At 34.2% G+C, this 20,403-nt stretch overlaps 1 protein-coding gene and 1 pseudogene across 1 annotated transcript in view; one reads left to right on the top strand and one right to left on the bottom strand.

Annotated features, from left to right (window-relative positions):
* LOC149006508 (golgin candidate 6-like) overlaps window positions 1-2,271 on the top strand; it is a 29,540-nt gene extending 27,269 nt beyond the window's left edge. The window contains exons 17-19 of the mRNA XM_089165787.1: window positions 161-226; window positions 502-1,284; window positions 1,433-2,271. Of these exons, the coding sequence (XP_089021913.1) occupies window positions 161-226; window positions 502-1,284; window positions 1,433-1,972 (1,389 nt within the window). The 3' untranslated portion in view covers window positions 1,973-2,271. The remainder of the gene's footprint in view (window positions 1-160; window positions 227-501; window positions 1,285-1,432) is intronic.
* A 10,609-nt stretch (window positions 2,272-12,880) lies between these two features.
* Window positions 12,881-13,978, bottom strand: LOC149006507 (cytosolic sulfotransferase 5 pseudogene; annotated as a pseudogene).
* Between the last annotated feature and the right edge of the window lie 6,425 nt (window positions 13,979-20,403).

Below are 20,403 nucleotides of genomic sequence, written 5' to 3'. Positions count from 1 at the left end.
AAAAAGGCCCAAAAGCATCCCCCTGCCCAATTTGTCCCCATTGATTGGATTTTGTGTTTTGTAATATTACCGTCCTTGGCACAACTAAAGGTCAGGATAGATCATATGTTTTTACTACTTGCCACTGTGAATTTCAGCAGCTAATGTGTTTTGAGAGTAGACTTGTTGCAGAGCTGCTAGTGTTCTTACTCATATACTGAAGGATAATATCCAGTGCAAGGAACGGGTAATTCTTTTTCTACACATTCTTTTTCTACACCCCTCCTGCCAGGAAAAAAAATTTAATATATATATATTTTCTTGGGTTTCTTCACCCCCACCTCTTTGGGTTATGACCATGGAATCATTGTCTTTGAAAGCCATTAAGCACTTCTGATATTCTGAGCTTAATGCCATCCATTTCTTCAAGGTTTCAGGAAATCTGTAACTCTGGAACTAGCATTGAGTGGATATAAAGCAGCTTCTTATTATACTTATCTAGTTGTTTGTTTCAACATTCAGGTCATACAAATTGAAATTGAAGCATCAACGTCATCGTTGGGTGCCCCTGAGCCACTTGTGGAGCTCATTGTAAAGTATTTGATTCTTGCTGTCTCCTTGAGTAGGAAGGAAGATGATCACAAAGACAAAAATTCAACTTCAGTTGGAGACTCATATATACAACCCATCATCTTGCAACTTCTCATCACTTGGCTGGCAGATTGCCCTAGAGCAGTTCATTCCTTTTTAGATTCAAGGCCTCACCTCACATTTCTGCTTGAACTGGTGTCAAACCCCTCTGCTACTGTTTGTGTAAGGGGTTTGGCTGCCGTTCTTTTAGGTGAATGTGTCATCTACAACAAATCTGGTGATAGTGCCAAGGATTCTTTTATGGTGGTAGATGCCATTAGCCAGAAGATAGGGTTGACCTCTTACTTGCTAAAGTTTGATGAGATGCAGAAAAGTTCCCAATTTGCCTTGGCAAAGCCGGCCCGACAGCGTAAATCACTAACTAGATCTAATACTGCTAGTATGGTGGAGATTAAAGAAGTCGATGAGATTGATGGGACCGGTCGGAAGCAGGATGAGCATCCAATTCTCACATCACTCTTTGATGCTCAATTTGTTAATTTCATAAAGAGGTTGGAGACACAAATTAGAGACAGCATTGTGGAAATTTATAGTCGCCCAAAGAATAGTGTAGTGGTGGTGCCAGCAGAGTTGGAACAGATGAGTGAGGAGAGCAATGAGGACCATATAAAACGGTTAAAGTCATTTGTACAGAAACAGTGTATTGAGATGCAGGTACTTTTTCTTTCTCCATAGCTAGTTTTGACTTTCAAGACCATAATGCATGACCAGTGTTGTGGTACACATTTTTCTTTTGATTCTCTATCATCATGCCTACATGTACATATCCTTATCTCAGTATTGTTTGGATGTGGTCTGTTAGGATCTTCTTGGTAGGAATGCAATTCTGGCCCAGGAGTTGATGGAAGCTGGTGGAGGTGATATTTCCGGATCTCATCAGAGGGCTTCAAGTGGAGTCCGCGAGAGGATCCAGGCTGAGACTCTTCATAGAAATCTTCAGGAAGGAAAGCAACAGGTTGAGATGCTCAAGTCAGAAAAAGCCAAGATTGAGGCTGATGCATCCATGTATCACAACCTTGCAAGTAAGCTGGAAGCTGATCTGAAGAGCCTCTCTGATGCGTATAACAGTCTTGAACAAGAAAACTTTAGGTTGGAATCAGAGGTAACTGCTTTGAGGAAAGGAGAACCATACCCAGATGCTGAGGCCCTGAAGGCTGAGGCGAGGGAAGAAGCCCAGAAGGAGAGCGAGGCAGAATTGAGTGATCTGCTAGTTTGCCTTGGACAGGAGCAGAACAAGGTGGAGAAGCTGACGATAAGGTTGAAGGAATTGGGGGAGGATGTTGACTCACTTCTAGATGGTGTTGGAGATGACATTGGGCTAGAGGATCAAGAAGAGGACTGACGATCAGACTTGTACATTTATCTCTGTCGAAAAACTTGTAAATTAAATTGAATGAATTGTTGGTGTCAACCACCAACAGTATGCCTTTATTTATAGTGAATCATTGATATTATCTAGAAGGTCTTGCTTGACATGGTTGATTGCTAATTATTGTATTTTGGGCATGGGTTTAAATGGGAAAGAAGGGTAGAGTTGCATACTTTGGGTCTCTCTCCCTGCCAAACGAAGAGTCCTGTGCACTTAGCTAATTTTCATGAAGCTAGTGGGGAATCATGAGTAAATTATGAAATCGGTAAAACTATCCCTCAAGTTTCTTGTCTTGGAGATATTCCTCTTGTACAGGTAATGGATGATGGTTGTGTTCTACATGTCAACCAGATGCATCATAGCTTGAGCTCAACTTGATCGGTCGACCTGCTGAAAGAAGTTAAGCACTCTAAAGAACCAGGTCCGATCTATACAAGAATGCGACGTTTCAGGGCACTGGATGCCCCCAGGAGAAGAGCCTCAGTTGACGAAGTCAGGACCTTGGAACAAAAGGTTTCATTTCTCTCTGGAATAAGAACTTGATAACCCTATCAGACTTAAAAACCCTCTATGAAATGAGCTTACCTTGTATTTATAGGGTTGAATCAATAGATGGTTGTAGAATAAATGCTACCCTAGATCCTTCGCAGGATCAAGTTGAGGATGCTAGTCTGATGAGAATGTGGCACTCAATATGTTCATAGGATGTGAGTTCCTGATCTTATTTGGGTTAAATCTTGCAGTGTGAATGAGGTTTTGTCATCTCCTAACCCCTTTTCTAGCTTGCAAGATTTGGGGGAATTTTGTTTTCTGCAGTGCTAGTTCTCCGGCGTGGCAGTTGAGATGATGTGGAGAGATTCTACCTTGGATTGCCTAAAGAGAGATATCTCCTAAATTTAAAGGATTTCTTTGCGAATTGAGAAGCCTCTAGATGGCTTAAAGAAATAGGAAGGTTTCCCATTGATGAACACAGAGAAGTTATATAGAACATAATACACTTACTCCAATTCAAAGGAAAACCAGAGGCACTGAGAGCTCTTTCTATAAATGTACAACACTCCATCCTATCATATGCTTTGTTTATGTCAATTTTGATAGACATGATCCCTTTCTTTCTTTGATTGATTTTGTGCATGATTTCATATCCAATCAAAATGTTGTCTTGAATGTGTCTACCCTTGATAAAATCATTTTGGTTGAAGGAGTTATGACTCGGCAGAATCTACTTTATTCTACTAACCATAAGCTTTGTGATGATTTTATAACGACATTGCAAAGGTTTTTGGGTCTATACTAATTCACAAAAGAGGGGACACCCACTTTTGGAATGAGAGATATGAAGATTTGCTTATGGCCTGTTTGGTTACATGAATCCAGAGATTTCAAATCTCTGGATTCATGAATCTGAGAATTATACCTGTTTGGTTGTAAAAATCTCTAGATTATGAAATCTAGAGATTCACATTTTTACACTAAAATTGTGAATTTGTAGATTTATGGGTAAGGGGTGAAATCCAGAGATTTCAAAAAAGCTATACATTTGCACATTCACAAAAATCACGTCGATCAAATATTTTTTTAGGATGAATCCAAAGATTTCATTCCACAACCAAACATCTAATTTTATAAATTATAACTCCATAGATTTGAAATCTATAGATTTGAAATCTCTAGATATTTGAAATCTCCAGACTCATGTAACCAAACAGGCCCTTAATGTGTGTGGAAAAGGCTGCCGTAATGTTTGACATGAGCAATTGCATCTTTATTGCAAATATCCATGTAGAATGATAGAAACCACTGGAGAAGCCATATATCTTTTAGGGCCATCACAGATCTCTTTATCATTTGAAAAGTTTGACAAATATTGATTATGCTATATTTTTTTCTCTAATGATCAAAATATAGGTAAAATTAAAGCCATTCAATATAAAAAATATACACATGCCTTCCACCCTAAAAGGTTAAATTGGGCCGGGTCGGGAAACCACAATTTTCATTGGTCGGAGATGTAACCCCACCCCAACCCCCCCCCCCCCCCAATTGGCCTAGTCCCTAGCTTTAATTAGCCATATCTTTGGTCGTAAATCATATGGGTGTAGTAATTAAAATACATATTAAAGTAATTAAATACTTAAATTCCAAACTCAATTCCGAAAAATAAAATATTAAAGATGTCAATAAATAATCTAAAACTTAGATTCAATATGTATTTAACTATTTATACCCATTTAGATTTTAGAAAAATAGAGAAATCCAAATTTCTAGGTTTTTTAATTTGCTCTCTCTCTCTCTCTCTCTCTCTCTCTCTCTCTCTCTCTCTCTCTCTCTTATTCATTTTTTCATGAAATAAAATAAGTAGAGAGAATAAAATTTAGGCATATTTAAAGTCAAGTCAATTATAGAGAATGTCAAATAAACTTTTTGTAAACAATGAATATAATTCAAAAGGAATCGATAAATGAAAATTTTATATTCAAAGTCAAGAATTTAAGCGAGGTAGGTATTTTTTCATTCACAACTATTCAATAAATTGATATCTTTATTCAATACAAAAAAATCATATTCAAAACCTTGTTAACACAATAAATAGGAAAAAAAATTTAGATTTTTTCATACTAAGAAAATGAGTTAAGACAATACTATAGGGTTTTAATAGTTAGTTTTTAATTAGAAATACACATTTTGATTTGTTAGAATACCTAATGGTTAATGTTTGATTTTTATTCAAGATATTCCTGATGGGTTAGGGTATAGATTTGTTAGATATTAATTCTTTATGTAATTTTTTAGTTTTTATTATTTATAATATATTATCTCGCCTAAGTCAAAAAACAAAATCCATATTTTATTGAACTAAAAATGACTTTGTTGGAAAAATAAAAATTACCTTAAAAATAATATAAAAAGTGAATTTATAGTCTAATATGATCAAAGTGACTAAATATCAAAATCAAGACTTATATCAATGTTAGTATGAAGATCGGGTAAAAATCTAGTACCCGTAGTACATGATCATTGTCAAATTAATATTAAGATTAGAGCCAAAATTAGGGTCAAGATCAGAGCCAAAATCAAATAGATGCTTATTACATTGGTGATGAGGTTATAGTTTATTTTTATTAATTTTCTACAAAACATGATCATGTTTTTAAAATTTGACATGTGTCAAGTATCCACCTATATGTATTTAATTCCTCTCCATGTGGGTGGATGGTCCAGAGTCTTTAGACTCAAATTAGGGCCAGGATCAGGGTCAGGGCTAATATCAGGGCCAAGATTAGGGCCGGATCGGGGCGAGGATCGGGGCAAAATCGGGGCACGGGACGAACAAATCGGGCCAAGATCATGGCCAAAATCAGGGCTTGGGTCAGGGCTAAAAATCGAGCGGATGGGCAGCAGAGTGGCGATCCCGAGCTCCGCCCTTGGCCCTAGTTCGAAAGGTTTGGACATAACCCCCCCTTTGGGCCAAAATCTTTAGGCCCTCATCTGTAATTTTATCTCTAATTAGACCTACAAAGTATGCCTCATCAAGGGTGTGGTTTGTGGATGAGTAAATTGATTTGAAATGTGAGACAAAGGCTGCTTCTATATCGTTATGGTTTGTAAGAGAAGTTCCTCAGCAATTAATACACTTAATTCTGTTCCTAGTTCTTCTCTTCATGGTGGACATAGAAATCTGTAAGCAACCTTACCAAACTGCTTGTAAATAGTTCTAGGACATAACAGGGAACTCTTGATTTCATAAAGGAAGACAATTGATGGTCTAAAACTTCAGATATTGGCTTTCACTTCCTTCTGTGTTGAGGGGTGACCAAGCCTTCAACGGTTCAAAAAATAATCAATTGTTCCTCCTCTAATTGTTGTTTACAGTTAGCCATCACAACCTCAGACATCTGTTGATTCACTCTCATCTTTTTTGAGTCTTGTTCAATGTCCTCAGATTCATTGATAATGAATCTCTCAGCTGCACCTTCGACAAGATGGTGCCCCTCCACTTTGATTGATTTTATTGCCATTGTTGTGATTTAAGCAAGGGGATTGGGGATTTGCAAAATTTGATGGAGAAACAGAGAGAATTTCTGAAAAATTTCAACAACTTTTGGGTTGGAGAAGAGTTGATAAATTTCATTGCCTTTAGGGTTCCCACAAAGTCGTTGATAACATTCTGTTTGTTCTTCTTGGTTGCCACAATGGCATCTGTAATGCCTGCCCCCCTCCCTCCCTCTAAATAATCCTTCAAATATGCTAGAGCCTTGCTCATGCGTTGAGGCCTTCTAGTGCTTTTCAAAATCTCTTTTGGCAGCTCAATCCTCACGGTCAAAATTCTGCCAATTATGCTTAAAAATCTCTTCAGGTGATCAAGAGGGCCCCCTTTTTCCAGGAATGCATCAACAAAACTGCCCTTCCATATTCTGCTTCTTCCTTGTACTTGTCACCTTCGTAGTGTCCATGTGGTTCCTTCTCTGTGGCAGTCCTTGGTTCAATGTGGTTCACAACATTGCCATCCTTTGGAAGTATAACCTTGTCCTCAAGGTTAAGGAGAGGAAAAACGCTGCTTGAGGTCAGTGACGTCTACCCAATTAACATCCTTCATTGGTAGGCCTTCCCATTGGACCAGAACTTGAGAAGCAGAGTGACTTCTTTGATGAATATTGCGAGATTGTAATATGGCTACTGGGATAGGAGCGGGTGGAAGTGGTGGAACTAGAGATGGGGTAGAGGGTGGTGCCCCAACATGTTGTTTCAGCAAAGATATGAGAAACATAGGGTGAATCGGGGATTTGGGGGGGGGGGGGGGGGCAAGGCTAATCTATAAGCAACCTTACCAATTCGCTCCTCTATGCGATAAGGTCCAAAGTATCTATGAGATAGCTTAGGGTGGAGACGCCGTCCAAGTGAAGCCTGCCGGTAAGGTTGGAGTTTGACATATGCCCAATCACCAATCCCTTCCCCTTCTCCCTCCTCCCTTCCTCTTCCCCTTACCCTTCCTCCTCTCACCATCATTTTTTTTATTTTTTTTATTATTATTATTATTATTATTATTATTATTATTATTATTATTATTATTATTATTATTATTATTATTATTATTATTATTATTATTATTATTATTATTATTATTATTATTATTATTATTATTATTATTATTATTATTATTATTATTATTATTATTATTATTATTATTATTATTATTATTATTATTATTATTATTATTATTATTATTATTATTATTATTATTATTATTATTATTATTATTATTATTATTATTATTATTATTATTATTATTATTATTATTATTATTATTATTATTATTATTATTATTATTATTATTATTATTATTATTATTATTATTATTATTATTATTATTATTATTATTATTATTATTATTATTATTATTATTATTATTATTATTATTATTATTATTATTATTATTATTATTATTATTATTATTATTATTATTATTATTATTATTATTATTATTATTATTATTATTATTATTATTATTATTATTATTATTATTATTATTATTATTATTATTATTATTATTATTATTATTATTATTATTATTATTATTATTATTATTATTATTATTATTATTATTATTATTATTATTATTATTATTATTATTATTATTATTATTATTATTATTATTATTATTATTATTATTATTATTATTATTATTATTATTATTATTATTATTATTATTATTATTATTATTATTATTATTATTATTATTATTATTATTATTATTATTATTATTATTATTATTATTATTATTATTATTATTATTATTATTATTATTATTATTATTATTATTATTATTATTATTATTATTATTATTATTATTATTATTATTATTATTATTATTATTATTATTATTATTATTATTATTATTATTATTATTATTATTATTATTATTATTATTATTATTATTATTATTATTATTATTATTATTATTATTATTATTATTATTATTATTATTATTATTATTATTATTATTATTATTATTATTATTATTATTATTATTATTATTATTATTATTATTATTATTATTATTATTATTATTATTATTATTATTATTATTATTATTATTATTATTATTATTATTATTATTATTATTATTATTATTATTATTATTATTATTATTATTATTATTATTATTATTATTATTATTATTATTATTATTATTATTATTATTATTATTATTATTATTATTATTATTATTATTATTATTATTATTATTATTATTATTATTATTATTATTATTATTATTATTATTATTATTATTATTATTATTATTATTATTATTATTATTATTATTATTATTATTATTATTATTATTATTATTATTATTATTATTATTATTATTATTATTATTATTATTATTATTATTATTATTATTATTATTATTATTATTATTATTATTATTATTATTATTATTATTATTATTATTATTATTATTATTATTATTATTATTATTATTATTATTATTATTATTATTATTATTATTATTATTATTATTATTTTTTGTTTAATTATTTTTTTATTATTTTTTATTATTTATTATTTATTATTTTATTTTATTTTATTTATTTATTTATTTATTTTTTAACTATGTTAAGACTTCATCTCTGTTTCGCAAGTTATCTTCAATAGCTGCATTATGGGTGCTCTCCGGTAGGTAAGGGGGGGGGGGGGAGCTGAGCGGGGGGGGGGCCCCTTGGCCCTAAAAAACCTGGGGGGAATCCAATTTTCTTTTCTGTCATTGCCGGCAGGAATCATGAGAATCCATGAAACCACTTTTACACAAAATCCAGTGAAGTTTCTCCTTGTTGTCTTTATTGTTAAAAATTTTCTCTAATTTGGGGGCCAATATTGATATTTTATGCATGGAAAGAGGGTTATGGAAAAATTTCAAAAAATTGGGGCACCAGGTCCTCCATAGCCCATGGTAGAAACAACACAATAAGGTAAATGTTATTCACCTTCTACAAGACACAAATGTTATAACAAACCAAGTGTTCATGAGTACAATAAATTTTTATTTGGATAAACATATATCAATGAATGCGAGAAATGGTCTAGTGAGGGTCACCTTACATTTGATGAGATATTCTGCCTCGGTGAGGCCTCGTTCCTCCAAAGTAATTACCATTTTTTTCTTTTTAGATAAGAATATGCATCTTAGTCCTTCTAGTGTATCATGATAATGATATTCTTATCTACATTTTACCCATCATTCAAATCCAAGAATGCTAGGTACACATATTGGCAACAACATTTTGAGATTCTTGTTTCGTTTTGTTTGGAATTCTATTAATTATGATAGTGACTAGCACCGGTAACTACTAGACAAAACACAATAAGATATATGTGATTCACGTTTTACAAGACACAAATATTATAGCAAACCAAGTGTTTATGAGTATAATAAATTTTTATTTGCATAAACATATATTAATGAATGTGAGAAATTCAGGTGAAAATCAACCAAGCTGACCCACTCCAATGAATTCTATTTGGATACCTTAGTATATTCTTCATGCCTGGCACCGATAATGGTCTAGTGAGGTCACTTAACATTTGAAGAGATGCTCTGGTAGTGAGGCTTTGTTCCTCCAAAGTAATTACCATTTTTTCCTATTTAATTAGGTAAGAAGATGCATCTTAGCCCTTCCAGTGTATCATGATAATGATATTCTTATCTACATTTTACCCATCATTCAAATCCATGAATTGTAGGTACACATTGGTAACAACATTTTGAGATTAATTCTATTAATTATGATAGTGACTATTAGAACCAGAAGACCAGAGGCACAATATAGACAGACCAATAAAAGAATCAATGAGAAACGAATATATTAAGTATACCTTATGTCAGAATCACTTACCCGAATGTAGTAGAATAAGCGAAAGTAAAACCAGCACGAACTCGAACAGGGTGAGTTGAGGTGTACGAACAGTATTTTTCCTTAAGGTATTTGAACGCCCCCTTTTATGCTGCTGGAGTTTGACCTTGACGTTCTCACCTCCAAGATACAACAACTCCTAGATCTGAAGGCAGCACTCCAACAGAATCTACTTGCAAAGGAGATCCGAAAGTAATATACAACACAAGAATGAAAAAAACAAAAAATGGAATTTTCTAACACTAGATTTTTGAATTTCTGTTTTTCACTAAAAACCGAGTCATTCTTTGTTCAGAGCTTAACTTCTATTTATAGGCTCGTATGGACACATTCAAAGAGCTACAAATGTACGTAAGGTCACCTGCAGAGAGTTGTTACTGTATGGTTAGTCACCTCCCTACTGCAAAACCCAAAACCGGGTTTTCTAGATCCACGACCCACGACCCAAGTCCCATCATAGCACTTAATATTATTGATATAATATTATAGTGCCCCATGGCTTGGTTAGACTAGGGTCTACGGACTACTACCGCAACCCCATCCCACGTTCGGCTCTCTGCGCGTGATCCACACGTAGGTCTCTACCAGCATACACCCCACTTAGGGGCTATATATGTATATATAATCATATAATCATTAGCTCCATCCGATGTGGGACTAAACACATATGGTAATCTAAATCACCTAATATACAAGAGTCCTATAGAGTAAGAATAAACAAGAGTCCTAAAACAAAACTAGGGAGATAGAGTTTTAATGATTTTGAAACTTATCTAATAGTATATTATAGGGATAATTACTATTGGCCCCCTATACTTTGATTTTATTACTATTGTATCCCATGTACTTTTCAAAATTACTAATCCAACCTTCAACTTTGTCTATAATTACTATTGCCCCCTTACCGTTAAGTTCCGTTAGTTAACTGATGATGTGGCATGTTTATATTTTCTCAAAAACCCCCAAAATACCCTTATACTTATCTCTTTACATATTTACCCTTTTGTCAAGTTACAGTAGTACCCTTAATTAACTGTGGAAAAAAAATCACTATAATTCGTTTTATTCTCAAAAATAAAATAATAAATAAAAAAAACCCACAAAATAAGGAAATAATGATTGAATAAAACTCAAATAGAAACCGAAGAGGAAGAAAAATCGAATTCAACTCAAATTGGAAATTGAATATCACCTAAAATTTTTTCAAAATAAATGAAGTTTAGCTCAGGTGGGAAACAAAATTGGATTTGGATTTTGTTCATTTCTTTAATTCAAAATAAATGAAGTTTAGTGAAGGTGGGAAACCAAATCGGATTTGGATTTTGCTCATTTCTTTAGTTCAAAATAGATGAAGTTTTTTTTTTTTTTTTTTTTTGAATCCGAAGAGTTTATATATAGGGGACGGGGAATATTACTAATATATAGGTGCCGCCGGATGGGTGCGAACCCAGGACCTCCCCGTGGGAAGTTGGGCTTTTAACCACTCTACTAATCCACCATTGGCAAAATAGATGAAGTTTTGTGAGGGTGGGAAACCAAATTGGATTTGGATTTTGCCCATTTCATTAATTCAAAATAAATGAAGTTTAGGATAAAATTGACATTTAATCTGGTTTTATAAATGGGGTAGAATTGTCTTTTGATTTCTTAATTTTAATGAAGGGTAAATTAGAAATTACATATTCAAACTTAATGGCAACTTAACACCGTTATAAGGAAGGGGGACAACAGTAATTTAGTAAAGAACAGGGTTTTATTAGTAATAAAATCAAACTATAGGGGGGCAACAGTAATTATCCTTATATTATATTATGTTATTATTTCTTTTAAAACAAAATCCAACAGTGAGAGACATGATTTGACTATTAAGCATTACTTTTAATATTTTAAAACGTTTGTGTCAAGTCATCACTAACGTTTGCACATTTATAATATATATTTATGTTATATATTATATATAAAATTGATTATATATGCAAATATATTATATATGTGTATGATTTGACTAATCGCCTTGCCATATAAAATATTATATATTTTTTAAATATGATGTTTGACGTTTTAGGGAAACAATCAATTTACTTTTTATCTATCAATGTCACTCTGTCAGTTATTAAATATTTAAAACTTATAGTGTCATATCTCATACATTTTTTAAGCATTTATATTTAATATCAATTTAGGGCGAAACGAACCAAATATCGTTCCTTGGTTGAAGAGCCTCTAGAAAAACGTGTTGCTTTACAGAAATCATTATTGCCCTGCGTGGGTCCAGGGTTCATATAGTCCAACCTGAGTGGCTGTTAGTTGTCCCACACACCAGCCATTTCCTGACATTTCTTCTCCCAATTGATACTTCTCAAAACGCGAATGCTAATGGTTGGGCCAGCTGGTGGTGATTAATTTTTGCAAGATCTCGCACCAATTTGAGAAGAAGAGGAAAGGAATAAGTAAAAGAAAATTGTAGATAATGAACGCCTGAGATGCAGAAGATGGAGTGTAGGTCTATGCAGGGATAACCATATCGAAATTGTTAGCTTTGTTAGAATTGACAAGAAATGTGGTGCAAAATAACCCACTACTAGCTATTGAATTTTTGCAAAGCTTAAGACAATGGATGGCTTCTTAACTTAGTATCTATTTTGATAGAAGTTGCATTAGCAACAACAATATCGTATTATTGTAACTTTTAAGTCCCCTACACTCTTGAGTTGGTTCACTAGTTTAACACTAGAGGTCTCATCTAATCTAAATGCACAAATTTAGGAACAAACATATCCATGTAACTGCACAACTTACGCTTAATACTAACTATTTTCTTCTTTCATTTAAAAAAAAAAAGTAAAAGAAGATTGCAGAGGTTTTGGTTTCTGTCTTTTTTCCCCCTCAAGCAGTTGATATTGTGCTTCTGTGATTCTGACATGAGCTTTCAAATCTTATATGGGGTTTTCTTTTATCTTGGAAAGGTTAAAGAAATACAAACTAGTACATATGCATGATATATGTAGAGAAACCTAAATTGAAAACATATAGACAATACATACAATCAGAATTTGAGGCCAGAGCCTTGGAACTTCTCTTCTGTGATCTTGTCAAGTCGTTCAATCATCTCAGATGTTAAATGATTTGCCCAGTCCCCAACTTTACCACTCCTGAAGAAGATATCATTCCCGAGATCCAAAATAGGAGTTTTTCCAACCTTGTTCACTTCAAGGCTACTGAGGTTCTCAAAGTTGCATGACCTTAAGATTTCATCCACAACTCCTTCCTTGATTTCCTGTGAGGTAAAAGGATATCCCACAAAATGGGCTAACCTTTTCAAGTGAAGAGTTGGGTTTGCTTTTATCTCTTCATACTCGAGGAACAACAAATTTTCAGGCCTCTCTAAGCTTGCTTTCCAATACCCTAACACATGATCCCAGAAAGGCCCAAAATGGGAACTCCCTTTGTAGAAACTTTCAAATGCATCTACTATAGTCAATGGTGGTTTTGATGATTGATCTCTGATCTTGTTGCTGAAAAACCAAAAAGACACAAAGACATCTTTAGGGTTCCGGCAAATATACACCACCCGACAACCGAGTTGGATGACACTTGGTGGCAGGGAAGAATAAGGTGTATGAACTCCGAAGAGTCTTGGAGAGGGAAGGATTTCAAGGTTAGGAAGAATTTGATTGCCGTAAAGCCTGAGCTCCACAAATGGAACAAGATCATGAGGGTTGTTACTAAGCAAGGGATGGTTGTGGTTGGAGTAGATACCACGCGTAACAGTGTAGAAGAGAAGGGCTTTGACCCATGTAGCACCGGCTTTTGGGGTGCTTGCAGAGAATATGTCAGTGGAGCGAGGCTTAAAGTGGTCTTGAAATGCCATTGTTGCTTTGCAACAGAAGTCTGGAAACCAGAAGTTTTGGTATTAGCAAAGATAATCCTCAAGTATCCAACCTTCCTCCTTGGGTAGGGTTGACATGAGACTATCATATCTTTGGAAAGCTCTCTCATCTTCTTCCTCTTCTTTTTTGGTTTTGGTTACAAAGCAACTTCTGTAAGAAATGTAGTTTGCCATTGTTTTGGGTGAAAGGCCTCTCAACTCTCAATTTAAGAGTTAAGACCCTATGTAGCTTCTCGATCTCAACAGCTATGCCTCGAGTGTAATACTCAAATGTGTGAGTGAGATCTACTGAAGTACCAGGATCACTTATATATATATATATATATATATATATAGAGAGAGAGAGAGAGAGAGAGAGAGAGAGAGAGAGAGAGAGAGAGAGAGAGAGAGAGAGAGAGAGAGAGAGAGAGAGAGAGAGAGAGAGAGAGAGAGAGAGAGAGAGAGAGAGAGAGAGAGAGAGTCCCTAGGCTTGAATGTTGTCCATTGAATGTTTTGATTTCAATCATTTGTCTTTCAGATGATTAAAAACTAGACGAAAACACAGTTAATGTGCAACACTGAAGTTGAACCCTGACCTTGGTAGATGACTGATCACTTTCGATGTTCAAATCTGTAATCACACAACAAAGGAGACGAATACTTTTGTGTAGTTGTAAAGCCCGTAGAAAATGTGTTGCTCGATAGAAATCAATTATTGCCCTGGGTAGGTCCTGGTTCACATATCTAACTTGAGTTATTGTTAGTTGTCCGACAAGCCAGCCTTTGGCCAGTTGACAGTGATTAATTTTTGTAGGATCTCGCTCTAATTACTAATTTGAGGAAAAAGAAAGGTAATAAGTAGAAGAAAATTGTAGATAATGATAGGTAGAGGATGGAGTGTGGGTCCATGCTGGGATAAACATATCAAAGTTGTTAGCTATTATAGAATCACAGTAAAATATTTTGGCAAAATTTTGCAAAATTTTGCTCAGTTTGGTGAGTAGTGAACCGAAAAATGCACCGAAAAACGAAATTAAATAATATTGCTGAAAAATTGCTAAATATCGCCGGAAAAATACCAAATCCGTAAAAATCATCAGCGAACCTGCAAAATATTGCTGAAAATGGATTGATTGCCTCCTAGATCTGCTGCTACGTTCGTATACATGTTCTTTGCCTCTTCAGTTCAATTGAACAAAAATTTTATCTTCGTATTCAGTTTCTTGGTCGAAATCTTTCTATCACTAGCGAAATCTATGGTTTGATGGGGAAGAAGTGAAGAACAGAAGAAGAACTGAAGAAGACAACGACTCATCTTGTGTATGTCCATCAACATTAAATATTGATTTTTTTTGTTAAACTTAAAAAGTGGATCTGACATATGATAGTTGCATTTGTATTTTGTAGCCACACACATAAGAAGTGAAAAAGTTATTGATATTTTGTGTTTTGTTTTTTTATAAAATTTGAGTTAAACATTTAAGGCCACTGACACACATAAATCGATGCCACTCACTGTTTTTACACCCTATCAAGCTATCACGCACAGAGTATATCGGCGAAATCTCACCTCTGTTTCACTGGTTTTGGCAACCAGCAAACCAGCGAGGTTTCGCGAGACTTCGCACCTTGGATAGAATTTTTTAAACGATTGGAGCTCAAAGATAGTTAGTGCAAAATAATCACGGTTAAAGGGAAGAGTTCTTGCTTAGTTTCAATTGATACAATCTAGAAGATTAAGTGTGAATGTGTAGGTGGGAATTACAAGACTGTTTGAAGAACATTGGTTTTGTCCTCAACTAGGGTGGGTAAAAATAATCATAGATGGAGATTTGTTAGGAATAAAATAGCTTGACCCTTGCAGATATATCGCGTATATTTAGTGGTAAGAACAAACTTTGAAGCAGAAGTGAAAGCATTGTGCAAGTCTTGGAGGTGGTCGAGGAGCTAAACATGCTAAAAAAGGAAACAGAATCACTTGTAGTGGTATCTTTAGCTGTCAAGAGGAGGCTTACATGGTATGTCATGGAATGGTAGTGGTGCATAAAGCCCTTCTTAATTGGATACATTAAAATGAAAAATCACTAACTGTTATAAAGAAATAATCTCATCGATGGATTATTTGGCAAAATCTACAACAAGAGTCAACCATTTGGGCCCAGCAGCATCAATAATTTACGAGATAGAGAAAGATGTAATGTATATACATCGATTCAGGTTTGAAAGTTAAATATCTAATGGGCAGCCACCAATTAAAGGTGAAGATGAATTTATTTAACATGTAAATAATTTTCAATCTCTTTTTCAACACACTGAACATTACCCATAATCAATCAGGCTCCACAGCCCATAGTGATCTAAAACATCATATATAGCCGTAGGCAATTGGAGTAGGTCATCCCATCATCAACAAAACAGTTTTAACTTTTGGGTTTCTAACTCTTTGAGAGGTAAAAAATGTAGAAAAATCAGCTTCCTCTTCACACTCACAAAGGTTTATACAAGCAGGTTGGATAGAAAAGATCTAAATTCCCAACCAAATCCACCTACCTAGTCTCAAAGTACTTGATATTGTGCTTCTATGATTTCTGACCTGAGATTTCAAATCTCATATGGGTTTTTCTTTTATCTTGGCAACGTTGAAGAAATACTAACTAGTACATATGCATGATATATGTAGTGAAACCTAAATTGAAAACATACAGACAATACATACAAGATTAGAATTTGAGGCCAAAGCCTTGGAACTTCTCTTCTGTGATCTTGTCAAGTTGTTCAATCATCTCAGATGTTAAATGATTTACCTAGTCCCCAACTTTACCATTCCTGAAGAAGATATCATTCCCGAGATCCAAAGGATTTTTTCTATCCTTGTTCACTTCAAGGCTACTAAGGTTCTCAAGTTGCATCACCTTAAGATTTCATCCACAACTCCTTCCTCAATTTCTTGTGAGGTAAAAGGGTATCCCACAAAATGGGCTAACCTTTTCAAGTGAAGAGTTGGGTTTGCTTTTATCTCTTCATACTTGAGGAACAACAAATTTTCAGGCCTCTCTAAGCTAGCTTTCCAATACCCTAACACATGATGCCAGAAAGGCCCAAAATGGGAACTCCCTCTACAAAAACTTTCAAATGCATCTACCACAGTCAATGGTGGTTTTGATAGTTGATCTCTGATCTTGTTGCTGAAAAAACAGAAAGACACAAAGACATCTTTAGGGTTTCGGCAAACATACACCATTCGAAAACCGAGCTGGATGACACTTGGTGGCAGGGAAGAATAAGGCATATGAACTTCGAGGAGTCTTGGAGAGGGAAGAATGGTGTAACTGTCTTCCATCAACGTTAAAAATTGATTTTTTTTTTTAAAGTTAAAAAGTAGATTTGACATATAACAGTTGCATTTGTATTTTGTAGCCACACACGTAAGAAGTGAAAAAGTTATTGATATTTTGTTTTTTTATAAAATATGAGTTAGACATTTAAGGCCACTAACACACGTAAATCGATGTCACTCACTGTTTTTACACCCTATCAAACCATCACGCACAGAGTATATCAGCTGCAAGATTTTGCTAGTTTCAGCAACCAGCAAACCAGCGAGGTTCACTGAGACTTCGCACCTTGGATAGAATTTTTTAAACGATTGGAGCTCAAAGATATTTAGTGCAAAATAACCACGGTTAAAGGGAAGAGTTCTTGCTTAGTTTCAATTGATACAATCTAGAAGATTAAGTGTGAATGTGTAGGTGGGAATTACAAGATTGTTTGAAGAACATTGGTTTTGTCCTCAACTAGGGTGGGTAAAAATTATCATAGATGGAGATTTGTTAGGAATAAAATAGCTTGACCCTTGCAGATATATCGCGTATATTTAGTGGTAAGAACAAACTTTGAAGCAGAAGTGAAAGCATTGTGCAAGTCTTGGAGGTGGTTGAGGAGCTAAACATGCCAAAAAGGGAAACAGACTCACTTGCAGTGGGTATCTTTAGCTGTCAAGAGGAGGCTTCCATGGTATATCATGGAATGGTGATGGTGCATAAAGCCCTTCTTAATTGGATACATATAGCCCGAGTGGGGGTCCTTGGGCACCCCACTCGGGCTATTGTTGTGGAGAACATATAGCCAATAGCCCGAGTGGGGGTGTACACTCCTCCCAAGAGGGGGCCCTCGGGCTATATGTTCTCCACAACAATATTCAAACGTGGGGTCTACATTAAAATTATAGGTAAATTAATAGGAGGACTAAAATATAGATAAAACAATTATTAGTAAATTATAAAAAATATATTGACATAAAACATAAGGGTTAAAATTGTGGGAGAAAAACTTTAACAAATCATGAAAGAAAAAGGTGGGAAAGAAATTGTGGGAGAAATTATAGGAAAAAAGATTGATTTGAAGTATATTAACTAAATACGAGGAAAACAATCAATTTTCATAAATTAAGTAAAAAAAAAAAAAAACAAATTCAATGATTATGATTAGATCTAATAATATTAATTGCTGAAATTATAAACATTCGACTAATTAAACTTAAAATTTAAATTGCTATTAGTAAGAATTGAAAGTTTAACGATTTAAAAATTAAATTAAATGATTACGATTAGATCTGATAAAATTGATGGTTGAAATTCTAAATGAGATTTAAATTTCTACTAATAGGAATTGAAATTTTAGGGATAAAAAAAAAATCAATGATTATGATTAGATTTTATAAAATCAACGGCTGAATTCTAACAAGATTTAAATTGCTATTAGTATATTTGAAATTTTAGGAAAAGAAATAACAATGAAATAAAAAAAAAAAAAATTAAATTGTGCTTTTTGAAAAGAATACCAAAAAAAAGAGAGAGAGAGAGAGAGAGAGAGAGAGAGAGAGAGAGAGAGAGAGAGAGAGAGAGAGTGAATACCTGATGATAAGGATAAAATAACATTGAACTGGGTTCGGCCATGGTCAGGGCGATAACTCTGGTCGGGACTAGCTCAGTGGTTGAACCTATCAAGTAGCGAGAGGAATAAGGAACTCGACGGTTTTAGAAAGAAACGTGTCTCTGCGGAATTCAGGATACACGATCGTGTCATACAAGGAAACCATAACTGACTCCGAAATGGGGGAAAAACCCTACAATCGGTGGCCACCAAGAAAGATCATGAACGAATCCAACGACCGAGAATGAGAGGTAAACCCTATATAAACTAGAGGATTGCACACTATGAAGGTATCTGAATCGTTTCCCTTAACGTTATTCAATTAGGCTCTGCAACTTGCCAAAGCTTTGTGGTGATCCATTGCTAACTTAACCTTTAGAGGTGGCTTCCCGATCACGAAGTCGGCCCACATCTAATATTTCTTTTGCAAGCAAGCCTTAAGGAATCCAAGGGCTAAATAGTTTTTGGAACTCATCATTTGGCGCCATCTATGGGAAACACTTCAAAAAAACCATGGTAGGCACCAAATTTACAAAGACACCAGAGTCAAAATTTCCAATCTCTTCAAGTGGAAGGCCTTTCTCCTCCAGAGGGAAATCGTGTTCGTGAAGGTGAACTTCACGAGGAAGAAGAAATAACCAAAGGAGTTCGCCTAAACGATCCTAATGGTGAGGTCCAAATAGTTCTAGTCATTTAGGAACAGATGAATCAGATGCAAGTTCAATTTCTGGAGATGCAGGCAATGCTCTAAACGATGGCCAAACATCTAGGATCCCCAAGAAACCTGAACCTCCACGATCGTGAGGAAGCAAGAAGGCAAACCCGAAGGACTGAAAGAAGAAATTCCCCAGTAACGGGATGTTCTCCCCAGAGAGAAAGAAACCCAAACGAGGACCAAAATTTCCGTCAAGAAAGGAACCAAGGCCCACAAGAGGCACAAGAAGAGCGATCAAGAATAAGAAGAACATGCGAGTTACCGAGGAGAGATGGTCAGAATGTTCGGGATCATCAGCCAGGGAGTCGCATAGGGACTTTCACCAGGATTGAGCGCGGGGCACATACACATTTAGTAACGTCCCAACGGTCAGGGACAGCGTTCGGACGCCAAGCACTTGGGCGGTATAGATCAATCGAAAATTTACGAAGGGTCTATGGACCACTACCACAACCATGCCCGACTCGGTCCAATTCGTTGCATGCACGTGATCCACACGTAACTCTCTACCAGTATACACCCCACTTAGGAGCTATATATGTATATATAATCATATAATCATTAGCTCCATCCGATTTGGGACTAAACATATATGGTAATCTAAATCACCTAATATACATTCAGAAGAGTCCTATAGAGTAAGAATAAACAAGAGTCCTAAAACAAAATTAGGAAGATAGAGTTTTAATGATTTTGAAACTTATCTAAATACTATATTATATAATATTATTATTTTCTTTTAAAACAAAATCCAACAATGACTAGCACCCGTAACTACTAAACAAAACACAATAAAATATATGTGGTTCACGTTCTACAAGACACAAATATTATGCAAACCAAGTGTTTATGAGTACAATAAATTTTTATTTGCATAAACATATATTAATGAATGTGAGAAATTCAGGTGAAAATCAACCAAGCTGACCCACTCCTCAATATATTCTTCGTGTCTGGCACCGATCGATAACGG

The sequence above is a fragment of the Hakea prostrata genome, chromosome 8, assembly GCF_041222555.1.
Source record: "Hakea prostrata isolate BN-2017 chromosome 8, UWA_Hpros_2, whole genome shotgun sequence".
NCBI lineage: Eukaryota > Viridiplantae > Streptophyta > Magnoliopsida > Proteales > Proteaceae > Hakea > Hakea prostrata.
Note: the sequence above shows the minus strand (reverse complement) of the source record. Positions and strands in the feature narration are given on the sequence as shown.